The sequence below is a fragment of the Lissotriton helveticus genome, chromosome 10 (assembly GCF_964261635.1).
Source record: "Lissotriton helveticus chromosome 10, aLisHel1.1, whole genome shotgun sequence".
Taxonomy (NCBI): Eukaryota; Metazoa; Chordata; class Amphibia; order Caudata; family Salamandridae; genus Lissotriton; species Lissotriton helveticus.
The window spans coordinates 1,149,246,562-1,149,268,060 of record NC_136071.1 but is presented as its reverse complement, the minus strand read 5'-3'; the positions used below and the strand labels follow the sequence as shown (position 1 = coordinate 1,149,268,060).

General features: G+C 47.0%; 1 protein-coding gene across 2 annotated transcripts in view; it reads right to left on the bottom strand.

Annotated features, from left to right (window-relative positions):
- The window catches only part of NEK10 (NIMA related kinase 10), a 1,104,115-nt gene that overhangs the window by 61,978 nt on the left and 1,020,638 nt on the right, over positions 1 to 21,499 (bottom strand). For both annotated transcript variants that reach the window (XM_078663960.1, XM_078663961.1), the window contains one exon: positions 3,116 to 3,224. In XM_078663960.1, the coding sequence (XP_078520086.1) occupies positions 3,116 to 3,224 (109 nt within the window). The remainder of the gene's footprint in view (positions 1 to 3,115; positions 3,225 to 21,499) is intronic.

Sequence of the window (21,499 nt, the reverse complement as noted above, 5' to 3'; positions counted from 1 at the left end):
GTATTGCAATTAATACATGTTTCAATGTGGCTCTTTAAGTAATTGTTAAATGTAAATTATTTAGACGGTGCTTCTTTGAGTCTGCGTTTTACTAAATGGTGTCTTGAGCTTGTCGCTTATATGTTCTGTACAACTAATTTAAAGTGTAGCATAGACCACTGTTTGTTGATAATTGTGTAAATCAATTAGCAAAGTGCTGAGTAACTACTGAAAAATCTGCGTATGGACCTCTGATTTTCGGTATCAATAGCACATTTCTTGTCACTAAATGCCTTTTGTGAATATCCATTAGTACAAATGAGAATAACTTTGTTCAAGAGGCAAAGTCTGGTGCGTTTCTGTGAGATTTAGAAACCAGGCATGCTTTCTGGACAACTGGAGAGACATCTCCACCAAAGGTGCGTTGACTGATCTCGTACAAAGCGTAGTTCAGTGCAAATAGAATAACACAAGATTCTCACACTACAAACAAAGGGAAACAAAGAAAGCGGTTTTTGTTCAAAGGAGGATCTCAGGCCCTGGAAACCACCAATGAGAGTGATGCATTGGGCACTTCAAGGTACTGACATCCATGCACAGTAATAAACTGTGGAGGCCTGCTCCTCTATATAGCTCAACGAGTCTGTGAGAGGATGATCCTATGCGCTGACTGGTGAAAGATGCACAGGACCAGTAAAGGCAAGGTTTCCTTGGGCAGGGCTACTGCCACGCGGAATCCAGGAGGTGGAGTGATGGCGGATATTCATCCGACAACTAGTAGCAGGTTATTTTCTAAGAGATGGTGGGAGGGGAGATAGACGCCTGTCCTGTCCCCTTTCCTTGTTTCCCTTAGGTCCTTGACTACTGTGCAGGTCCCACAGAGCAGACTGTGAAGCACCTTAGGGATTCGCTTAAGGTAAGCGTTCCTTGTCCATTTTCCTTCGAGCAAGCTCTTCTTGAGCCTTTTAATGTTTTCTACAAGTGTGTGTATATAGTTGTGTGTAGAAGTATGCACCTGATTTATTTAGGAGGTTTATCCTGATATTCCTCCTGTTGTATTTCTCTTTAGGTTGCATTACTCAAGGCAGGACCAGTTGGCCTGTCCCACTACAGACCTTAAGACTCAAGGTTGTATGAAGTTTTTAAATTCACTGTGTAGTACGAGCACCAAGGTCCTGAGGAATTGCTAGTTTAGCAAGAAACATGTCGACCTAAACTGAGGGTTGCAGATATCTTCACCACATAAGTCTGTGGCGTCTATCTCCCCTCCCACCATTTTAATCAAGGGAGTTAGTCACGTAAATAAAGTTCCTTGTGAACTAACCCACCTTTTTTATTAAATCACCACTTATTCACGACTACACATTCACCTGCCCTCTCACACGCATGCACCATATGGCTGGAACAAAAGATCTCCGCTAAAGAGCCCCTTCGCGGGTGCCCGTCGGACATTGCAGTGCCAGTCTGACGAGGAGCAGGACCCATATGATGAAGCATGACACCTAGCTTGCTGGGTGTGTGAGGGTTCTAGTTCCCAAGAGGGAATTCCCCCCTCCTCCTTCCCTCTTGGTCTTTTCCTTCTTTTCCTTCTACACCACACACACTTCCCCCTCTCCACCTATTCCTTCCGGGGAACTTTGTGTACCTTCTTTGCTGCCACTGGGGTGGTATCTACAAAGCTTTTTTCGCCCCACAGGAATTGTATTGATGATTGAGTTTTCTGTTCATTGTTTTTTGGTAACTGTTAATTCATTCATTCTTGGAAATTGTGAGCACATTTTTTTGTATTTTAAAATCATATGTCCACTTTCATGTTTTTTCACTGTAAATGTTTTTGATTTATGGTTCACTATGTTGTAAATTGTACGGCAATACGTGAAGTTGATGACGGTCTCGTTCTGTCTAGATATAAAGCAAATTCGATAATTAACTGAAAAGAAAAATGACATAAATCAAATGTCAGGATTAACTAATAAAATTTTGTTTATCCTCATTCAGGCTTTAATTGTTTGAATCAATATCAGCGGCTTAGGTAAACCCCCTTGCTTTACAGTATTTAGTGGCCCGACCTACCCTCTTTCCCATTGGGCCCAACCCCCCTTCTTTCTTACTTTTCTAAAAGTGGCATTTTCAGAATTGTGATTAAAAATCTGACTTTGCAATTGAAGATAGCTTTTAATTACAATTCTTTAGTCACCAAACTTAACTTGCCTACATGGTCCCAATTGAAAGTTACAGCTTATTAAATATAATAAGGTAACTCCAATATTATCCTATGGGAGAGGTTTTTTTTTTCCACCACCAGGACATGTAAAACTTAAAACTACATGTCCATCGTAAATGTGACATATGTATTAAAAAGGAAGGTTTGGGCCTGGCTAAAGATTTGTTTTGCCAGGTCAAATGGCAGTTTAAAACTGCACACATAAACTCTAACAGCAGGCCTGAGACATGTTTAAAGTGCTACTTACGTGGGTGGCACAACCAGTGCTGCAGACCCACTAGTAGCATTTAATTTACAGGCCCTGACACAGGTAGTGCCGCCTTACTAAGGACTTACAAGTAAATTAATTATGTAATTTGGGTGTAAGCTAATCCTATCATGTTTTAAAGAGAGAGCACAACGCTTTAGCACTGGTTAGCAGTGGTAAAGTGGGCAGAGTCCTAAAGCCAACAAAATGAATTCAGCAAAAATAGGAGTGAAGGCAAAAGGTTTGGGGATGGCCCTGCAAAAAGGGCCAAGTCCAACAATCAGCATGATAATTTGAGGGCAATGCAACAGCTGATGTTGGTACAAAAGGAGCTAATGAGACTGAGTTCTGCGAGCCCAGGAATCACTCTGCCGTTTGAGGGAGTTGAAATTGTTCGGTAGTGAAGAATAATTTGCGTTTTTCAATGTATAAGTGTCAAGGTCATTCTTCAAGCTGGTAAAACTGAACTCGACACCGATATTTTTTACACAATTATTGTTTTACTCTCAGTGTTCATGTTGGGGCAACCAAACCGTTTGTAATATTTATTTTACTATTTACTGTGAAGGTGACATTCGAGGTCACACTATTGCCCTTGGGAATAAGTGCCTCTCACTCCACCAGGTTGTCCTGCTTGTTTGTTGGTGGCTGCCACATGGCCATACCTGTTCTGTCATCAGGAAGCAGCGAGTTTCCTCCGAGTGACTGAAGTAACAAATGGCAATCTGCAGTGAAGAAGTTGGGCTCGATAAGTTCTAGGGATCCTTGCAAGAGCTGAAGAAGGAATAGAAACAAAAGCAAAGTTGGTACAGTGTGTCATTACTGCAAGAAAAGATTCAGGGATTACACTGCAGGGGACAGGGCTGTACAATGGGAGACTCACATTCAACTGGGCAACAAGTAAATTAATATTCCTTGGAAAATGCTTCATGAATTGAAGAGACAGGATTTTCCGGAGTGACTGCTGTGTTGAGAGGAACTACATTTTTATTCTCCTAAAAACTAGTGTTATTCATTTTCAACATCAGCAGTTTCCAAAATTACACTGGTCCCACCACTTCATCATACTTTTATCCTTCCACTCTCAGAATTAAACTCACAATATAATAACAGCAAGCACTAAGAAAAAACCCACAAAGTTGGCTCTGTAAATACAATTTGATGTCGTTTACTCTGCCTTTCGGAACATTAGTGAATCAAAGAACTAGGGAGAAGTTGGTGAAGTATTCAGTAAACAACCTAACAAAGTCCAGCTCAGCCTACAAATCTCAAACACTGTATTAAAAAAAAAGTGGTTTAAAATTGAATCCATTTACAACAAAAAGAAAGGTTCGAGAGGCAGAGCCCACAAAATATGGCTACAACCAGGTAATCCAGGCAATATAGATTGCTCTAAAAGATCATCTAAGAAGCTGCAAAAAAAAACTGCTGACACAGCAGCAAAACAGTCACTGCACACTAAACATAAGACTCATGAAGATAAATCCCAACATATTTGGAAGCAAAACCCCGGGAGGATCACCCAGTAATGATACATCAGAAAACAATGAAAGACACACAACTATAAAAAGTCACACACTGGTGGAAAGTCACAAACATAGCTTTTCACAGTTTAAAATAGGTATATTTTATTTATTTTAAAGGTTTTGTATAGCGCGAACAAGACCCTTACGGGTATCAGAGCGCTTCGCAAGTGAGGTAGTTAGCCAAATGAAGCATAGTACAAAAGAAACATAGTAATTCGAGATAAAGACTCATGTTACAGCTGGAATGTTCCAGGAATCTGAGATAATGTTCACGTGAATTTAGTCATGAGTAGGGATTTTACTTCTTTTTTGAAGGATACAGATGATGGAAAGCGTCTGGTTTCTGGGGGTAGTGCATCCCAAATCCTTGGAGCAATTCCAGAGAAAGCGCGATTGTATGTTTTCTTCTAAGCAAATCTTTGAGGCTTCAGAAGGAGGTTGTTGGCGCTCCTAGAGGATCTGTTCCCACACGGGAGCTCGAGTTTCTGGGCCAGGTAACTCGGGGTGTTGTGGTGTAGAGCTTTGTGTGTCATGCAGGCGATTTTTTGTTGGATTTTTGCTTTGAAGGGTAGCCAGTTGAGCGTTTTGAAGTCCGGGGAGATGTGGCAATGTCTTTTGGAACCTGTGATGAGTCTGGCTGCTGAGTTAAGTGATGCTCCAAGCGGAGTCCACTAAGTGTTGCACTACCATAATCTAGTCTGGGAAGTACTAGTGTTTGGACTGCCAGTTTGAAGTCATTTGCTGGGAGGAAAGATTTTAGTTTTCTCAGGGTGTGCATCTGAAAGTTAGCTCCTTTTGCTGCAGCACTGATATGTTTTTGCATGTTTAGGTTGCTGTCCAGAGTTACTCCCAGTAATTTTGCTGAGTCGATTAAAAGAGGTTGGCAACAAGCGCTGACAGTTGTTTAAGCCATTCTTGAATGATGTCTATTTGGTTAGGGGGGGGGCGATTAATAGGAATTCGTCTTCGAGGGAATTTAGTGTGAGGTGGTTATCAGTCAACCAAGACTGGGTTTTTTGTAGAGTTGAGTTGAGAGCCTTGATGTCGCCCGGTGAGTTTATCTTTAAATAAAGTTGTGTGTCGTCAGCGTACATGTGAAAGTGGATATTAGATGAAATGAGGATTTCCGTAAGAGGTTTCATCAATAGGTTGAACAGTGTAGGTGAAAAGGAGGAGCCCTGTGGGACTCCTAATGTGACTGGGACGGTCCTGGACAGAGATTGGTTGACCTTTGGGCTCTATTACTAAGGAAAGACCAGTTTAGAACTGATCCTGATAAACCCATACTGTGTTGGAGGAGGTCAAGAAGATTTTCATGTTTGACGGTGTCGAAGGCTGACGATAAGTCAAGTAGGATAAGTAGGCAGGCTTCGTTCTGATCACGTTTTTTTAAAGCGGCATCTACAATGTGGGTCATGGCCGACTCCGTACTATGCCCTGCACGGAAGCCAGATTGAAATTTCTTGAGCAGGTGGAAGTTGGTGATGTGGTTGTCTAGCTGGATGAGAGCACATTTTTCAAGGAGTTTCGCCAGAGTTGGGGTGTTGGAAATTGATCTGTAGTTATTCAGGTCTGTGGGGTCTGCTGTCGTTTTTTTCAGGATGGGGGAAACGTGTCCCGATTTGAGAATATCTGGAATAACCCCTTGGACTAAGGAGGCATTGATGATCTTTGTCCAAAGTGGCACTAGCATTAGTATGATATCCTTGTGGTAGTTAGCAGGGAGGGGGTCAGAGAAGTGGTTGGAGGGGTTCAAGGACGTTAGCGCTTTTAGGATTGTTTCTTCACTGTAAGTTGTAAAGGAGGCCCAGGAGGCGTTGTTTTTGAGGACGAGCTTGGTTATGCAGGTGCTTGGGGTTATTGGGGTGCTCTTCTGCGTGTTGATCTGGGTTAATGAGGCCTTAAGTAGATCTGTTTTCAGGAGTTCCGTGTTTCTCGTGAAGAAGGAAGAAAATTCTTCGCAGCTGGGAGGGGAGCATTGACCATCTTGGGGAGGGCGAGCTGCGCCATGAGATTGACTTTTAATTAGTTCAAAGAGCTTCTTGGGTCGGTTTTTGGCTTGTCTAGCTGATTCTTGAAAAAGTTTGCTTTTGAGTGTCTGATCTTTCTAAAGTACGTGTTTCGGGAGGATCTCATAGTTCTGTGTTGGACTTTCAGGCTACCATGCTACACATACAACAGTGGATGGACCATAACCATCTTAAATTAAACCCAGGAAAAACAGATTGTTTTGACTGGGGACAGCCATAAATTTTGGGGCCCACATTATTGGCCTCCAGCGCTGGGTCCTTCACCTTCCCCTTCTATCTCGGCCAAAACCTTGGGAGTCTCCCTGAATAATGAACTCACATTAAAATCACAGGTTGGCAATGTGATTTCTAAATGGTTTTTCCAGCTGCGAAAGATTAGGAAGATACACCGGTTCTTCACCCATGATGCCCTAATCCAGATCATAATTGCCACTGTTATGTCACATTTAGATTATGCTAATTCGGTATACCTAGGAATGCCACTTTATCTTTTCAAGCGGCTGCAGCTGGTTCAGAATCAGGCAGCACGGCTGATTTCTCGACAACCAAGATGGCAACCAATTACGCCCGTGTTAAGGAAATTACATTGGCTCCCTATCCTTCAGCGTGTGCTTTTAAAACGGGTTGCCTTGTGTTTAAAGCTTTGCAGGGCAAAAGCCATGCATTTATCAACAGACTGATTCTCAGACATACCCCAATACGAAATCTCCGTTCTGCCCATCTCTCACTACTTACCACTCCAACTTTCAAACGAGTTAGACAGGGAGGCCGCAGATTTTCGGTCCTTGCTCCTAAATTCTGGAACTCACTCCCCCTGGAAATTCGGTCCAGCACTGATAATCTGCAGTTCAGAAGCCTTCTTAAGACCTGGCTGTTTGTGCAAGCGTATAATTAAACTATTCTGGTAGTATACTTAGCCTATATAGCGCCATGGAGCCACCCGGTGTAAGTGCGCTCTATAAAGGCCCATTAACATTAACATTAACATCTGAGCAGTTTAAGGTGGTCGATGGATGGTGATGACCTCCATCTATGTTCAACTAATCTTAAGGCTCGTCTCTCCTGTTTGAGTCTACCGTCATACCAAGGTTTAGTGTCTTTTGTAGAGAGCTTCTTCAGTTGTAGAGGCGCGGTAGTATCTAGGATCGTGGTCATAGAGTTAAAGTAGTACTGTGTCAAAGCTTGAACCTCCGTAAGGTCTTCCGGGGGAAGCAGGAGGCTGACATTGGTGGATGAGGATAAATCTGTAAGGGGGCTTTTTAGGTTTCTCTTCCATACTTTGGGTCTTGTTGGTTGTGCTGAGCATAGTTTAACTGGTACCTTGATGGAGAAGGTATTGGAGTGGTGATCAGACCAATCACAGGGGAGGATTGCGTTAAGCTGAATGCCCTCTGGGTTAGCAATCACCAAGTCAAGGGTTGAACCTTTGACATGTGTGGGGCTAATACAGATTTGGGTATGGTCAAGGTCCGACAGGAATGTTTTGAGGCAATTGACTGCCGGGTCCTTAGGGTCGTTCCAATGGAGATTGAAATCTCCGAGGAATATTTGGATATTTCGATGATCCGAATGTGTGGTCAGAATATCCATGAATTGCTCGATGAAGGTGAGGTTATCGCCTGGTGGGTGGTAAAAAGTGTGCAGTGAACAAATTGGTATGTTATTACAAGTGATGTTTAAGCAACGATATTCACATGAGGAAAGATCCAGTGAGGGTGAACGATTCACTGTGAGGTTGTTCCGGTAGATGCAAGCAATACCACCACCTGTTCTAATGGGTCTATTTAGTCTAGTGATGTCGTAATTAGGGGGGCCAGTATGTCAAGGATCCGGTTGGATGATTTATTTAGCCATGTTTCGGTAAGGATTAGGAGGTCAGGTTTGTGAGTGAGAATAAGGTCAGCAATGTCAGCAGCATGTGCTTAGGCTGATCTGCAGTTTAGTAGAATGCATTTGAGACATTCCTTGGAGGTCGTTGGAGGTGCCAGTGTTAATGGAACTTGCATAAGATTCTCCAGGATTATAACTCTGGTGTTGTGAATAGGGGGTCTATGTGTACTGAGATGTATGGTTTCCATTAGAGATGGTTGTTTCGGCTTGTTCGGGACAATTGTGGACTGGTTGGGTTGAGGGGGTGGATCTTAGGAGAGGAGGAGGGAGTGTATATCCTTGGCCGATAAGGTATTCTTCCTACGGATCAGACAGGTTGTGGAATTGCAGTTAGGAACTGTTCTCCATCTTGGGGGGCTGATGAGGGGCAAGACGTGGCGACTGATACTGGGGTGTGGGGCTGCTCTTATCAACTGTGTGTCGTCCTGTCCCTGGCAGTAGCGGTCGCTCCCCCACGCTTCCCTGGCCATCGGATACTGTAACGCTTGGCTGCTTGGTAACATTTGTTTCCTTTGCTCACACATTCTAAAACGTAGCGCTTTCACATAAATATCGTAGCGCTTGGCTGCTTTGTGACTTTTGAATACTCTGCTTGCACAATCCAAAACGTAGCGCTTTTGCAGAAATATCGTAGCGCTTGACTGCTTAGTGACATTGGAATTCTTTCTGTGTATACTTATAAGCGTAGCGCTTATTGCATACTCGCAGCGCGTTAAGATTGGTGCTTGGGTCTTTGCTGCTCTGCTCGTGCTTTGACATTGTATGTGTGCCGAATCTCTGTTGGGTGTTCGTGCTGGCATATTGTAGGAGCGCTTTAATTTTATTTTTAATTAGAGGTCCTGCTTTGGTTGCTGTAAGGATCCCTGCCTGCTTGCTGACACGCATTCGCCCCGTGTTTTCGTTTGTTTTTGCCGCCATCTTGTGACGGTGCCTCCCGGCCCGTAGCTCCACCCCGCTCCCGCCTCCCAGCTGACCCTCCCTCCCACTAGCAGATAAGGAAGACCTCGCCAGCCCCATCGCTGTGACCGTCCTGTCCCTGGCAGTAGCGGTCGCTCCCCCACGCTTCCCTGGCCATCGGATACCGTAGCGCTTGGCTGCTTGGTAACATTTGTTTCCTTTGCTCACACATTCTAAAACGTAGCGCTTTCACATAAATATCGTAGCGCTTGGCTGCTTTGTGACTTTTGAATACTCTGCTTGCACAATCCAAAACGTAGCGCTTTTGCAGAAATATCGTAGCGCTTGGCTGCTTAGTGACATTGGAATTCTTTCTGTGTATACTTATAAGCGTAGCGCTTATTGCATACTCGCAGCGCGTTAAGATTGGTGCTTGGGTCTTTGCTGCTCTGCTCGTGCTTTGACATTGTATGTGTGCCGAATCTCTGTTGGGTGTTCGTGCTGGCATATTGTAGGAGCGCTTTAATTTTATTTTTAATTAGAGGTCCGCTTTGGTTGCTGTAAGGATCCCTGCCTGCTTGCTGACACGCATTCGCCCCGTGTTTTCGTTTGTTTTTGCCGCCATCTTGTGACGGTGCCTCCCGGCCCGTAGCTCCACCCCGCTCCCGCCTCCCAGCTGACCCTCCCTCGCCCCTCCCCCTCCACTATCCACATATGACAGATGCTTTTGTGCGCAGCGGTCACGCGCAGCGGTCGCGCCACAGTTGCGCCGAAGGTGCGCCAAAGGTAAGCCCGTCTACGCCCGTCCGCGCCTGGACCGCGCCCAGCGCCTGTCTCCCTGGTCCTTGTCGCTCCCAACCCACCAGAGTCACATATGATGCCGCTACTCTCCTCGCCCTCAACCCAGGACGCACTGCACAATGCTGCATAGTCACCCCAGGACGTACCCACGGCCCATTCGCCTGCCTCTCCTGCAAGTTCAACTGCTTCAGGACCCTCACCAAATCCTATTCCTCCACACTCAGCTCCGTCTCTAATCACCTGAAGTGCATCCTGCTGAACACCCGCTCGGTACACAGACACGCAACTGAACTCTGGGACCTGCTTGACACTGCGTCACCGGACATCGCCTTCCTTACAGAAACATGGATGAACACATCATCAGCTCCCGACATCGCCATAGCCTTACCGGACGCCTATAAGATTATCCGAAAAGACCGCACCAATCAAACAGGAGGAGGCATCGCCATCATCCATAGGAACACCATCAAAATCACGACCAGCTCCGACGATCTTCTTGCAACCACCGAACACCTTCACTTCCAGATCCACCCCAACCCTAGGACCACACTTAGGGGCACCCTCATCTACAGGCCTCCAGGTACCCGCACTCAATTCAGCGATGACATCACTGACTTCGTCAGCCCACATGCCCTCGCCTCCGAGAACTACATTCTTTTAGGAGACCTCAACTACCACCTTGAAAACAAACAGGACAGCAACACCTCCACCCTCCTGGACAACCTGGCCAATCTCGGACTCAAACAACTTGTTGACACCCCCACCCATATCGCCGGACACACGCTCGACCCTCTCTTCACCTCCAGCAAGCACATCTCCTTCGATCGCACCACAGCCCTACACTGGACGGACCACAGCTGTGTTCACTTCAGCTACAAAACCACCCTGACCCACAACCGCCCACAACCTATTCCTCGGAGAAACTGGAACAAAATCACCTCCGACCAACTCCTCACATCACTCAACCAAAACCCTCCCACCCTCTCATTGGACCCAAACCAAGCGGCCACCAATTTCAAACAATGGATCACCCACAGTGCTGACAAATTAGCACCCCTGAAAAAGCACCAGATCAAATCAGCCAGCAAAAAGGCCCCCTGGTTCAATGATGACCTTAAAATATCCAAGAAACTATGCCGCACCCTGGAGACAACATGGAGAAAATGCCCAACCACCGACAACATGGCCACCCTCAAGGCAGCCACCCGCAAACACCACCAACTGATACGATCCGCCAAGAAATCAGCATTCAAGGATCGTCTCGACAACAACACTCACAACAGCAAAGAACTTTTCAACATCGTCAAAGAATTCACCAACCCCACCGCAGCGTCTAACGACATCACTCCCTCCCAAGACCTCTGTGATGCGTTATCCTCCTTCTTCTACAATAAAATTTCTGACATCCACAACAGCTTCAAAAATACTCCCAGCGATCAACCCTCCCCACCCCCCGCACATCCCACTCTGTCATCTAACAACCTTAGCGCCTGGAACCCAATCACCACTGAAGACACCATCCGCCTAATGAACTCAATCCACTCTGGCTCGCCAACTGACCCCTGCCCCACCACATCTTCAACAAAGCTGACTCCATCATCGCACCCCATCTCCGTGATGTCATCAACTGCTCGTTCAACTCTGCCACCTTCCCAGAAAGCTGGAAACACGCCGAACTCAGCGCCTTTTTGAAGAAACCCACAGCAGACCCCTCTGAACTTAAAAACTACCGACCCATATCCCTCCTCCCATTCCCGGCCAAAGTAATTGAGAAAGCCGTCAACAGCCAGCTCGCCGCCTTCCTTGAATCCAACAACTTCCTCGATCCTTCTCAATCCGGCTTTCGAGCCAAACACAGCACCGAAACCGCCCTCATTGCAGCGACCGACGACATCCGAGCTCTCCTGGACAACGGAGAAACAGTAGCCCTCATTCTACTCGACCTTTCCGCCGCCTTCGACACTGTCTGTCACAGCACCCTCATACAACGCCTCAACAACATCGGCATACAAGGAAAAGCCTTGGACTGGATCACCTCGTTCCTAGCTGGGAGAACCCAGAGAGTCCGACTTCCCCCATTCAACTCAGAGGCCACTGAAGTCATCTGTGGAGTACCTCAAGGATCATCACTCAGCCCCACCCTCTTCAACTTTTACATGAGCCCACTCGCATCCATCGCGCGCCAACACAACCTCAACATCATCTCTTACGCCGACGACACCCAATTAATACTTTCCCTCACCAAAGACCCTAACACCGCCAAAACCAATCTTCACGAAGGCATGAAAGAAGTAGCCGAATGGATGAAACATAGCCGCCTAAAACTCAACTCAGACAAAACGGAGGTGCTCATCCTAGGATCTTCCCCATCGGCCTGGGACGACTCTTGGTGGCCTTCCACGCTGGGCACAGCACCCACACCCACAGACCATGCACGTAACCTTGGCTTCATCCTAGACTCCTCTGTCTCGATGTCCAGACAAGTCAACGCAGTTTCATCCTCCTGCTTCAACGTACTTCGCATTCTCAAAAAGATCTTCCGCTGGATCCCCCTCGAGACAAGAAAGACTGTCACCCACGCACTGGTCACGAGTCGACTGGATTATGGTAACACATTATACTCCGGAATCACAGCAAAATTACAGAAAAAACTCCAACGCATCCAAAACGCTTCAGCGAGACTCATATTGGACATCCCTCGCCAAGATCACATCACCGGACACCTAAAAGACATCCACTGGCTTCCCGTCAACAAAAGAATTACATTCCGTCTTCTTACCCATGCACACAAGGCCCTCTACAATCTAGGACCCAAATGCCTCAACACTCGACTGTCCTTCTACAAACCCACCCGCCAACTTAGATCGTCCAATCAAGCCCTCGCCGCAGTCCCGCGCATCCGAAAATCCACCATGGGTGGCAGATCCTTCTCCTTCCTGGCTGCAAAGACCTGGAACTCACTCCCCTCTCACCTCCGCCTTACTCAAAACCACATCTCCTTCAGAAAAGAACTTAAAACATGGCTATTCGACAAATAATGAACCCCTGCCCCCAGCGCCTTGAGACCCTCTGGGTGAGTAGTGCGCTATATAAATGCCCGAACTTGAACTCGTCTGATCATGCGTTCCAAAGCTAGTGGAGGTCATCTTTGATATATTGTAGTGACAGTAGGATTTCACCGAACCTAGGGTCCGGTGTGGGAGTTAGTCATTGTGATGTCTAAGCGAGTGGGGGGGGGATTTAGGGTGTGGAATGGAGAGTGGGGTGAGGGTGAGGTGATGTCGGTGTTGTGGGGGTGGTCTCAGAGGATCGGATAACTCTTGGTGTCAGGGTGGGCGTATGCATGGATAAGTTCAAAAGTGAATGCCCAGGGGGGATGTCGGTGTGGACATGGGGGGCGGTATGAAGGTGAAGTAGGCATTGTGGGGGTGGTTCTCGGGAGCTATTATCTCTCCTGGCGTTGGGGTGGGAGTATTGAAGGATGGGTTTGTAGGAGATTGTCTGGGGGGGATGTCGGTGTGGACATGGTGGGCGCTATGGAGTTAGTAGCGTCTGTGGCGGGAGGAGAGGAACTAAGGACTTTGTCTTTGATGATAGGGAAGATGTTGTCGAGTAAGAATACATTTTGGTCAGAGGATTGGAAGAGAACGATCCCAGTGTGATAAATGGTGAACGTGGCTGAAGCCCTGAAAAACGGGGAGGGGATGATAGAGATCTTGAGACCGTGTGCTGATTTTTTGGACGAGGAGACTGCGAACAGGGCGTAGATTGCTTTCCTCCATTGGGCTCTTCTCTTTGTGTAAAACAAATTGTAGTTGGTTAAAGGGCCCTTGTTTAAAGAGTGGAAGGTGTCTGATATTTGGGTCTCAGGGTATGTTTTTAGCAGCGAGTGTTTAAAACGTTTGGCTGCTTTTTTAGAGAGTTTAGGGGGGTACTTGATGGCGTATGTATGCTGATGCTGACCTGATCGTTCCATCCTGTTACTGACACAAGAGAGAGGGGTAGATGGATATGGGGGGTGCACTGCTGACTTGTTTATTTATGTATTTATTTTTGGCAGCTCGGGAGTAGCCTTTCCTATCAGCACTGAGACCAGTTTAAAAATGGCCGCCTGATTTGCAGAGGGAGTCTTGAGTTCCTCAATGTAGTCCTATCACTCTTTCAGTGAGTGGGATAGTATTGTGGGGAAATCCTATATCCCTCGCTAGCTGCACTGAATTAGGGTAGTCCTATCTTTCTTACAAAGAGTAGTCCTATCTATCTTTCCATGGAGGGCTGTGTGGTGATTTGTCCTCTTACTGTTTCTGTGGCCGAGTGAGTGCCATTTTGTCAGCACCGGGGATCCGGCAGAAGCTTGTGGAGACTCTTTTAAAATGGGGTCCTTTGGAAAGTTGATCTGATATTGGATTTATCCAGAATATGTCCCAAGCTGGGGTCCCTATCTAGACCCTTTGGTACCAAGGACTCAATCAAATTACCAGTCCAGGGACAGAGAAGCCAGTGGACTATAAATCCACAAGCCTCCTGCACACTAAGTGAAGATGGTGTGTTCTGTGTAACAATCTGTCCTGGGAGACTCACTGGAGCACTTGTTGTTAGTTGGTTCCAAATCCATTTTCACCATAAATAGACACACTTAAGGATACGTACTAAGGATATATTTTAATAATGTTTATTTTAATAAATTACAGTCCTATCATAGTACATAAAGTATGTGCAACATTAACTATAAAAACCAACAAGATAGTAGCAGTGGCTGACAGGCTAAATATAATGAACAATCGCAGCATCATAACGTTAACTCAGCATGTCACTGTCGTTCTCCTCCAACCCCTCTGTTCCTGTCACTGGCTAAACTGCTTTTGCAGAACAAGGGGCTCCTAAAAATACTCAGTGGCTTCTCTTCTCAACCACATAGCTTATTAGAAGAACAAAGATGTGGTTTCACACAAAGGGAGTTACTGTATCTCCCTCTGCTCCCAGTGCTAATGGCATTCTAGCTAAAGCGGATAAGGCTGTCCAGCTTGCTCAAGTCTCCCAAAAAGAGTTTGCAGCTTCTGTGCAAACATCAATATCTTGGCCCCTTGTAATTCCTCTTTCTTCCTATTGCTTGATTGCATCGGGTTTATATACATTTTAAGGTTCTTCTATGAAATGTTGTTAAGAATAACTATCCAAATACAAGGATGACACTCTGTCATACACAGGAATGATCTAAAAAAACTGGGTTTTTTAGAAGAACCCTCACCCACCAACCTAGTTGGTGGCATGCTCCATCATCCCCACTGGGCTGGCGAGTGCAACCCAGCTGTGCTGCGATGCCTGTAGTACATCGGAGCGGGTTTGTTTTGGGCATTTTTAATGAAAAGGGGTGCTGAAAGTGTGGTTGTAAATTACCTCTAGAATGCACAATAACTACCTTTATTCTTGAGGTTCTAGGGCATGGTTAAAAACAGACCGGGGATAGTATGAATATACAATCGGTCTTCCTTATCCCACTTTAAGTGGTCGACATGTTTCAGCCTCAACAAGGGTACTGAGGCTTTCTTCAGGACCGGATCAAGTGAATAGTGAATATATCAGCACACACGCTAAGGTGTGCTGTGGTGCAGTGAAAGTACCGTACTTACGGTTCCCACCATCAGGAAAACTATAAGAGCTACAAAGGTTGTGCAGCTAAAAATGATCCTGGAGGGGGCAGACTCCTGTAGTCACACATTTGTCAAGGAAGTCAACCTGCCTTCGATACCTACTGCGGTCCTGCTCGGGATCGGGAAATTACATTTTCTGTAAAAATTGATACTGTGAAATGCAGTGTTGAAAGGTGGTTTATTGGTAGTGTAGGTAGGCACATAACACCACAAACAAGGTCCCCGACATGGTCCTGGATCCTAAATAGGGTTTCTATAAATTAGCACCTTGCTCAACCCTTGGTAGCTGACACCAAACTATAAGGGTTACCTTAGGAGACAGGCATGTAAAGCATTTAAAAAGACCAATACAGTACATTAGTAAGACACAACACACATAAAAAATCCCACAACAGTTTATAAACATAGGATATATTTTTATCTTTAAAATGACACCAAGATGACCAACATCCAATGTAGGGAATTTTTTAAGAATAAACTTTTCTATTGCTCAGAAACCTATAGCGCCCCTTCTGAATTTCCAATCGCGCTTGACCTGGACAAAGTCAAAGTTTGAGGCTGACCGTGATGGGGCCCTGCTTAGATACCCCACGCGGGAGGCCTCGGTCAAAATTTTACCTTCCCACTTGGAAACTTTTCTGGAGCTTTTTCGGCCGAGGATACTTGTGGCTCTCCACCAGTCCAAATTCGAGGTGGATTCACTGTCTTGACTTTCAGGGAGGTCCCAGTCCAGTCAAACTCTAGAAGCTGGACATCCAGAGATCTTCAGTGAGAGGAACCTGGAGCTTTTTTCCAAAAGGTTTTCCAAACTTTGCCAGACTTCTAGAGGTCCTTCCAGAACATTGCCTGGTGGGTTCCAATAGTCCAAAATACAAATCCAAGGGTCTGGAATCTACTAGCTGGTCCTTTGCAGGCCTGGACTTCACTTCCCACAATGCACTTGGTCAAACCCCTAAAGCGCCATTGGACGCACTTCAGGAGGGCAACTCTGGCTGGAGAAGGGTCAGTTAAGCTGTGTTAACCTGTAGCTGCAGGGATTCCACTCCTTAATTGTTCGTCAAGCAAGGAAAAGTCCTCAGGGATGTAGTCCCAGATAGTGCAGCAGGTGCAGCCTTCACCAGACCTACATTAATTCAGGCAAGGCGATCGCCACCTGCCATTGAAGAGTGAACAGAAGCTAGGACCCCAGAGTTAAAACCCCAGAGAACAGAAAGCCAAGATCCTTATTCAGGCAAGACAATGGCCTGCTGAAGACTGGGACAGAAGCTAGGACCCCGGGGTATGATCCCAGGAGTACAAGACCAATATCCTCATTCTGGCAGTGCGATGGCCACCTGCCAGCATAAGAGTGGGACAGAAGCAAGGAACCTAGAGAGTAGAAGGCCAAGATCCACATGCAAGAAAAATTATAGCCACCTGCCAGCTGAAGAGTGGGACAGATGCCAGGACCGCAGGAGTACAAGGGCAGTATTCTTATGTTTTGGCAGTGCGATGGCCACCTGCCAGCCAAAGAGTGGGTCAGAAGCCAGGACCCCGGGGTAGGATTCCACGAGTATAAGTCCAGTATCCTCATTCTGGCAGTGTCATGGCCACCTACCAGCCGCAGAGTGGGACAGAAGGCAGGACCCCAGGAGTACAAGGTCAGGATCCACATTCTGGCAGTGCGATTGCCACCTGCCAGCCGAAGAGTGGGGCAGAAGCTAGGACCCCAGAGTCAAACTCCAGAGAGTAACAACGCCAAGATCCTTATTCAGGCAAGACTATGGCCACCTGCCAGTCAAAGAGTGGGACAGAAAATAGGACCCCATGGCAGGACCTCATGAGTACAAGGACATAATCCTCACCTGCCAGCCAAAGAGTGGGACAGAAGCCAGGACCCCAGGGTAGGATCCCAGGAGTACAAGTCCAGTATCCTCATTCTGGCAGTGTGAGAGCCACTTGCTAGCCGAAGAGTGGGAGAGAAGCTAGGACCCCAGGAGTAAAAGAACAGTATCCTGATTCTGGCAGTGCGATGGCCACTTGCCAGCCGAAGAGAGGGACAGAAGCTAGGACCCCAGAATAAAGGCTCCAAAGAGTAACAAAGCCTAGGTCCTTATTCAGGCAAGACTATGGCCGCCTGCCAGTCAAAGAGTTGGACAGAAGACAGGAATCCATGGTAGGACCCCAGGCGCACAAGGCCAGTATCCTCATTTTGGCAGGGACAGCCGCAGAGTGGGACAGAAGCTAGAACATCAGAGTCAAACTCCAGAGAGTAACAAAGCTAAACTCCTTACTCAGGCAAGGCTATGACCTCCTGCCAGTCAAAGAGTAGGACAGAACACAGGACCCCGTGGTAGGACCCCAGGAGTACAAGGCCAGTATCCTCATTCTGACAGGGCGTTGGCTTCTTGCCAGCTGAAGAGTGGGACAGAAGCTAGTCCCCAAGGTATAAAATCCTAGGAGTACAGGTCCAGTATCCTCATTCAGGCAGTGCGATGGCCACCTGCCAGATGAAGAGTGACCCAGACGCTAGGACCCCAGAGTCAAACTCCAGAGAGTACAAAGCCAAGATCTATATACAGGCAAGACGATGGCCAACTGCCAGTCGAAGAGTGGGACAGAAGCCAGGACCCCAGGGCAGGATCTCAGGAGTACAAGGACAGCTGAAGTGTGGGACAGAAGCTAGGACCTGCGGTCATATCTGGACAGTACAAGCCCAATGCTCTGGAACACTCCCCACTAAAGACGAGACCAAAATGTAGAGCTGTGAAATGCTTCTGAAAAACTTTAATGAATGTGCTCTACACATAAAACAGAATGGAGGTAACATTAACTACGTCTCTCATCTGTAGTGTTGTCTCCTTGCTTCCTTCTGTGCATCATATTCAAAATTGTTGACTGCACTGAGGTCATGGACTGGTTTTTAGGTTTTGCCTAGCGAAAGCTGCGCTCTGCGCAGCTTTTTCGCGCAGGCGAAATCCTGTTGAGAACTGTAGGGTGCTTTGGGTCGGCCCTCGTCATTGATTGGCTGGCTCCGTAAACGGAGCCTTGCCATTGGACGAGGGGCCTGTCCGTCAATGCCGGACCAGACACGGGGGCGTTCCTGACATTCTTTGCCTTTTGCCGACGTCACGGGACGCCGGGAACGCCCCCGTGTCTGGTCCGGCATTGCCGGCACTTCTGCGTCTCTCCTAACCCCGTGACTGGCCGGCCGGCCAATCCTAGCGCGGCCGGCCGGAAGTGCCCGCCCCCCGCAGCCCGGGGAAGAAGGAGAGGAAGACGGCAAGCACTATGGCGGCGCCCGCGGGGAGACCGGAGAAGTGCCTCTCCAACCTGCCGCTCTGTCTGGGCTGCCCAGCCTGTCGCTGCTCGCCTCCCAGACCGATCGAGAAGTGCCGCCGTCGCAAGGTGCAGGTGAGTCGATTTATTTGTTTGTTTTTTTCCCTCCTCCCCTACCCTCCGAGCCCCTGCCCCAACCTGTCTTCCTCCTCGTGGCCGGGGCTATGTTTAGGGGCGCTAGGCCGCCCGCATGGCCGGGCTTTGTGTGCCGGTTACGGGATGCCTGGGAGATCCACGGAGGCTCTTGAGCCCCTGCGGGGGGATACAGGGGGTCCGCTTTGTGTCCCACCGCTGGCTGCAGTCTGCTCGAATGTTTTTATTGCTGCCCGCATTGCCCCTGCAGCTTTCTGCTGATGTGTTGGCTTTGTGTGCCGGTTACGGGATGCCTGGGAGATCCACGGAGGCTCTTGAGCCCCTGCGGGGGGATACAGGGGATCCGCTTTGTGTCCCACCGCTGGCTGCAGTCTGCTCGAATGTTTTTATTGCTGCCCGCATTGCCCCTGCAGCTTTCTGCTGATGTGTTTTACAGCTGGGAACCGGCGCTCGCTGGTCACATACCGAAGAGGGGGTCCGCTTTGTGTCCCACCGCTGGCTGGTGCAATAACACTAAATTGCTGAAAGCTCATTTGTACTGCTGACGCGGCCATCATTTTGTTTTCATGTAACCTCGGTGCCCGGTAATGGCCCATAAATAAAGCTTTGACATCCCAGGTGACGCATGCCTCGATTCCGGGTGGCTCCGTCTCCGCCGTGTGCCTTCATGTGGAATTTTCAAAGACGGGTCATCTTTGGGTGTAAGCCGACCTGCTCTCCTCTGTTGTGTTAAGGGGCACCTTGTGTGTGTGATTGTAGCTGCCGGGGCACTCTCTGTGCAGGAGGGAACTTCGAAAATCACCCTGCCTGGCTCCAGTCGAGCAGCCCTGTCCTTCAGCAGATAGAATGATTGCTTTCAGTGAAAATTGGTATTCTGTTGCCCTTTGTACATCTGTTAATCCTTATCGTCATGACAAGGGGAGGGAACGGTGTATCATCTATTAATAAGCGATCTGGAAATTAATGTCTGTGCTCATATTTTACTACACGTTTAAATATGCCTATATATCACCGTATTTATATTTTTTATATAAATGTATGTGCATTTTCTTGTATATATACACATATACCCCCCCCCCCCCACACACACACATACATATATCTATATCTTATATATGTACACACACGTGGTATGTATGGCAGGTGTATGTAACATTTATCATCCCGTATGATCGTCAGTTTCCTAATAAATGTAACCCACTTCTCTTGACGTTAAAAATATCGTTACTAAGGTTGACGAGTTAAATTAATCCAGTTGATAACTGGTTTAACGAAGGGAAAGCTTTGTGAGTATACCTTCAGTGAATATTCATTTTCTACATTTTATAGTGCTTCTTAGACTGCTTTGGAGATTACGAAGGGAGGAGCTTTATTCTAAAAATCAATATGCATCATATTCAGGCTGCAACTTTATTGCAGAATTTTGACGTGATAGACCGATACATTTTGCCAACGTCACCGAGGGGCAGCGTTTTAAGGAAATCATTTTCCAGAATGGATGTGAGCAGAAAAAGCCCGTGTGTGGTCAATGAAATCGGAAACACAGCGATGTAATTGTTCTGTTCTCGCCGAGAACGAGAATTACTCTTCATTTTGCTGTGCCAAGGACTTTTTAAAGCGTTAACCTGATGACTTGTTACCGTTGCCATAGAATCAAAAGATGGATGTATTTTGAGAATGATCTGTAGACTGCGTAATCTCCAAGCAGCGATCACCCTCGAACAGGGAAGGACGACCATGCTTCCCAGTAAATTGGACCTTTACCACAGAGGTTAATAGAAAATAAATTACTTTCCCTGTTGGTGCAAACTTTATGTACGCGGTGAAATACATATTCATCACGGGGGAAGAGATGGCCTCCTACCATCCAGGTGAGAGGCAGGCAGGCTGTGGGAGCACAGTAAGGTCCTGTTTGTTGCAATAACATCTGTAGCACATTAGAACAGAACCTGATGTCTCGGAAGATCAGCAGACTCCTCACGAGAGAAGCACTAATACAGGCTGTCTTAGCCATGGTGATCTCTCATTTAGACTGTGCCAATTCTCTATACTTTGGCATACCACTGTATCTCACCAGAAGACTGCAGCTAGTACAGAACCAGGCTGCTAGGTTGATCTTTTGGCAACCCAGATCCCTCTGATGTGCCGTTCCAGTCTTTCTGTTCTACACTACAAAGTTTGGTTGGTCAGTTTCTTCCTTCCTCTCGTTTTTATCCTTTATTTCAGCATTGCGAAGATTTGGTTGACTTTGGGCGGCACATCTTTACTTTGTTTGTGGAAAAGAGCGATATTTATTAATTTGTTGACTGCTGTGCCCAGAGTCGATGACTTTTCTCACAGTGCATGTTGTACATTATTTTGAGAGAAAACATTGTTCATGAAGTTTTGGGATCCCACCCCTGCTCAGAGCGTTGTTTGTTGTCAGGTGTTCACAGCTTAGCAAATTTAGGAATTTAATTGGTCTCATGTCCTGATAGGGGTAATAATACTGGGGGTGTGCTACCGCGCTATCCAACCACCGTACGTCCTTTGTTCTGCAGTGAGGAGCAGTGAAGAATTTCGGGGTCCAGAACGTAATATAATGTTTCTACACTCCGTGTGCCCCTGTTGCCTGCTTGTGCTGTGTGGGTGTGTGTGGAGGGCTCTGTGTAGCTGTGTGTGTGGGAAGCTTTGTGTGGCTGTGTGTGTGGGGGGCTGTGTGGGTGTGTGTGGGGGGGCTCTGTATGGGTGTGTGTGTGGGGGGGCTCTGTGTGTGTTTGTGTGTGTCATTTGCGAGAGATAAAGCTAGTGGCATTGTAAATGGCAATGCCATTTATTTATGTTAAAAAAACATAAATAAATAT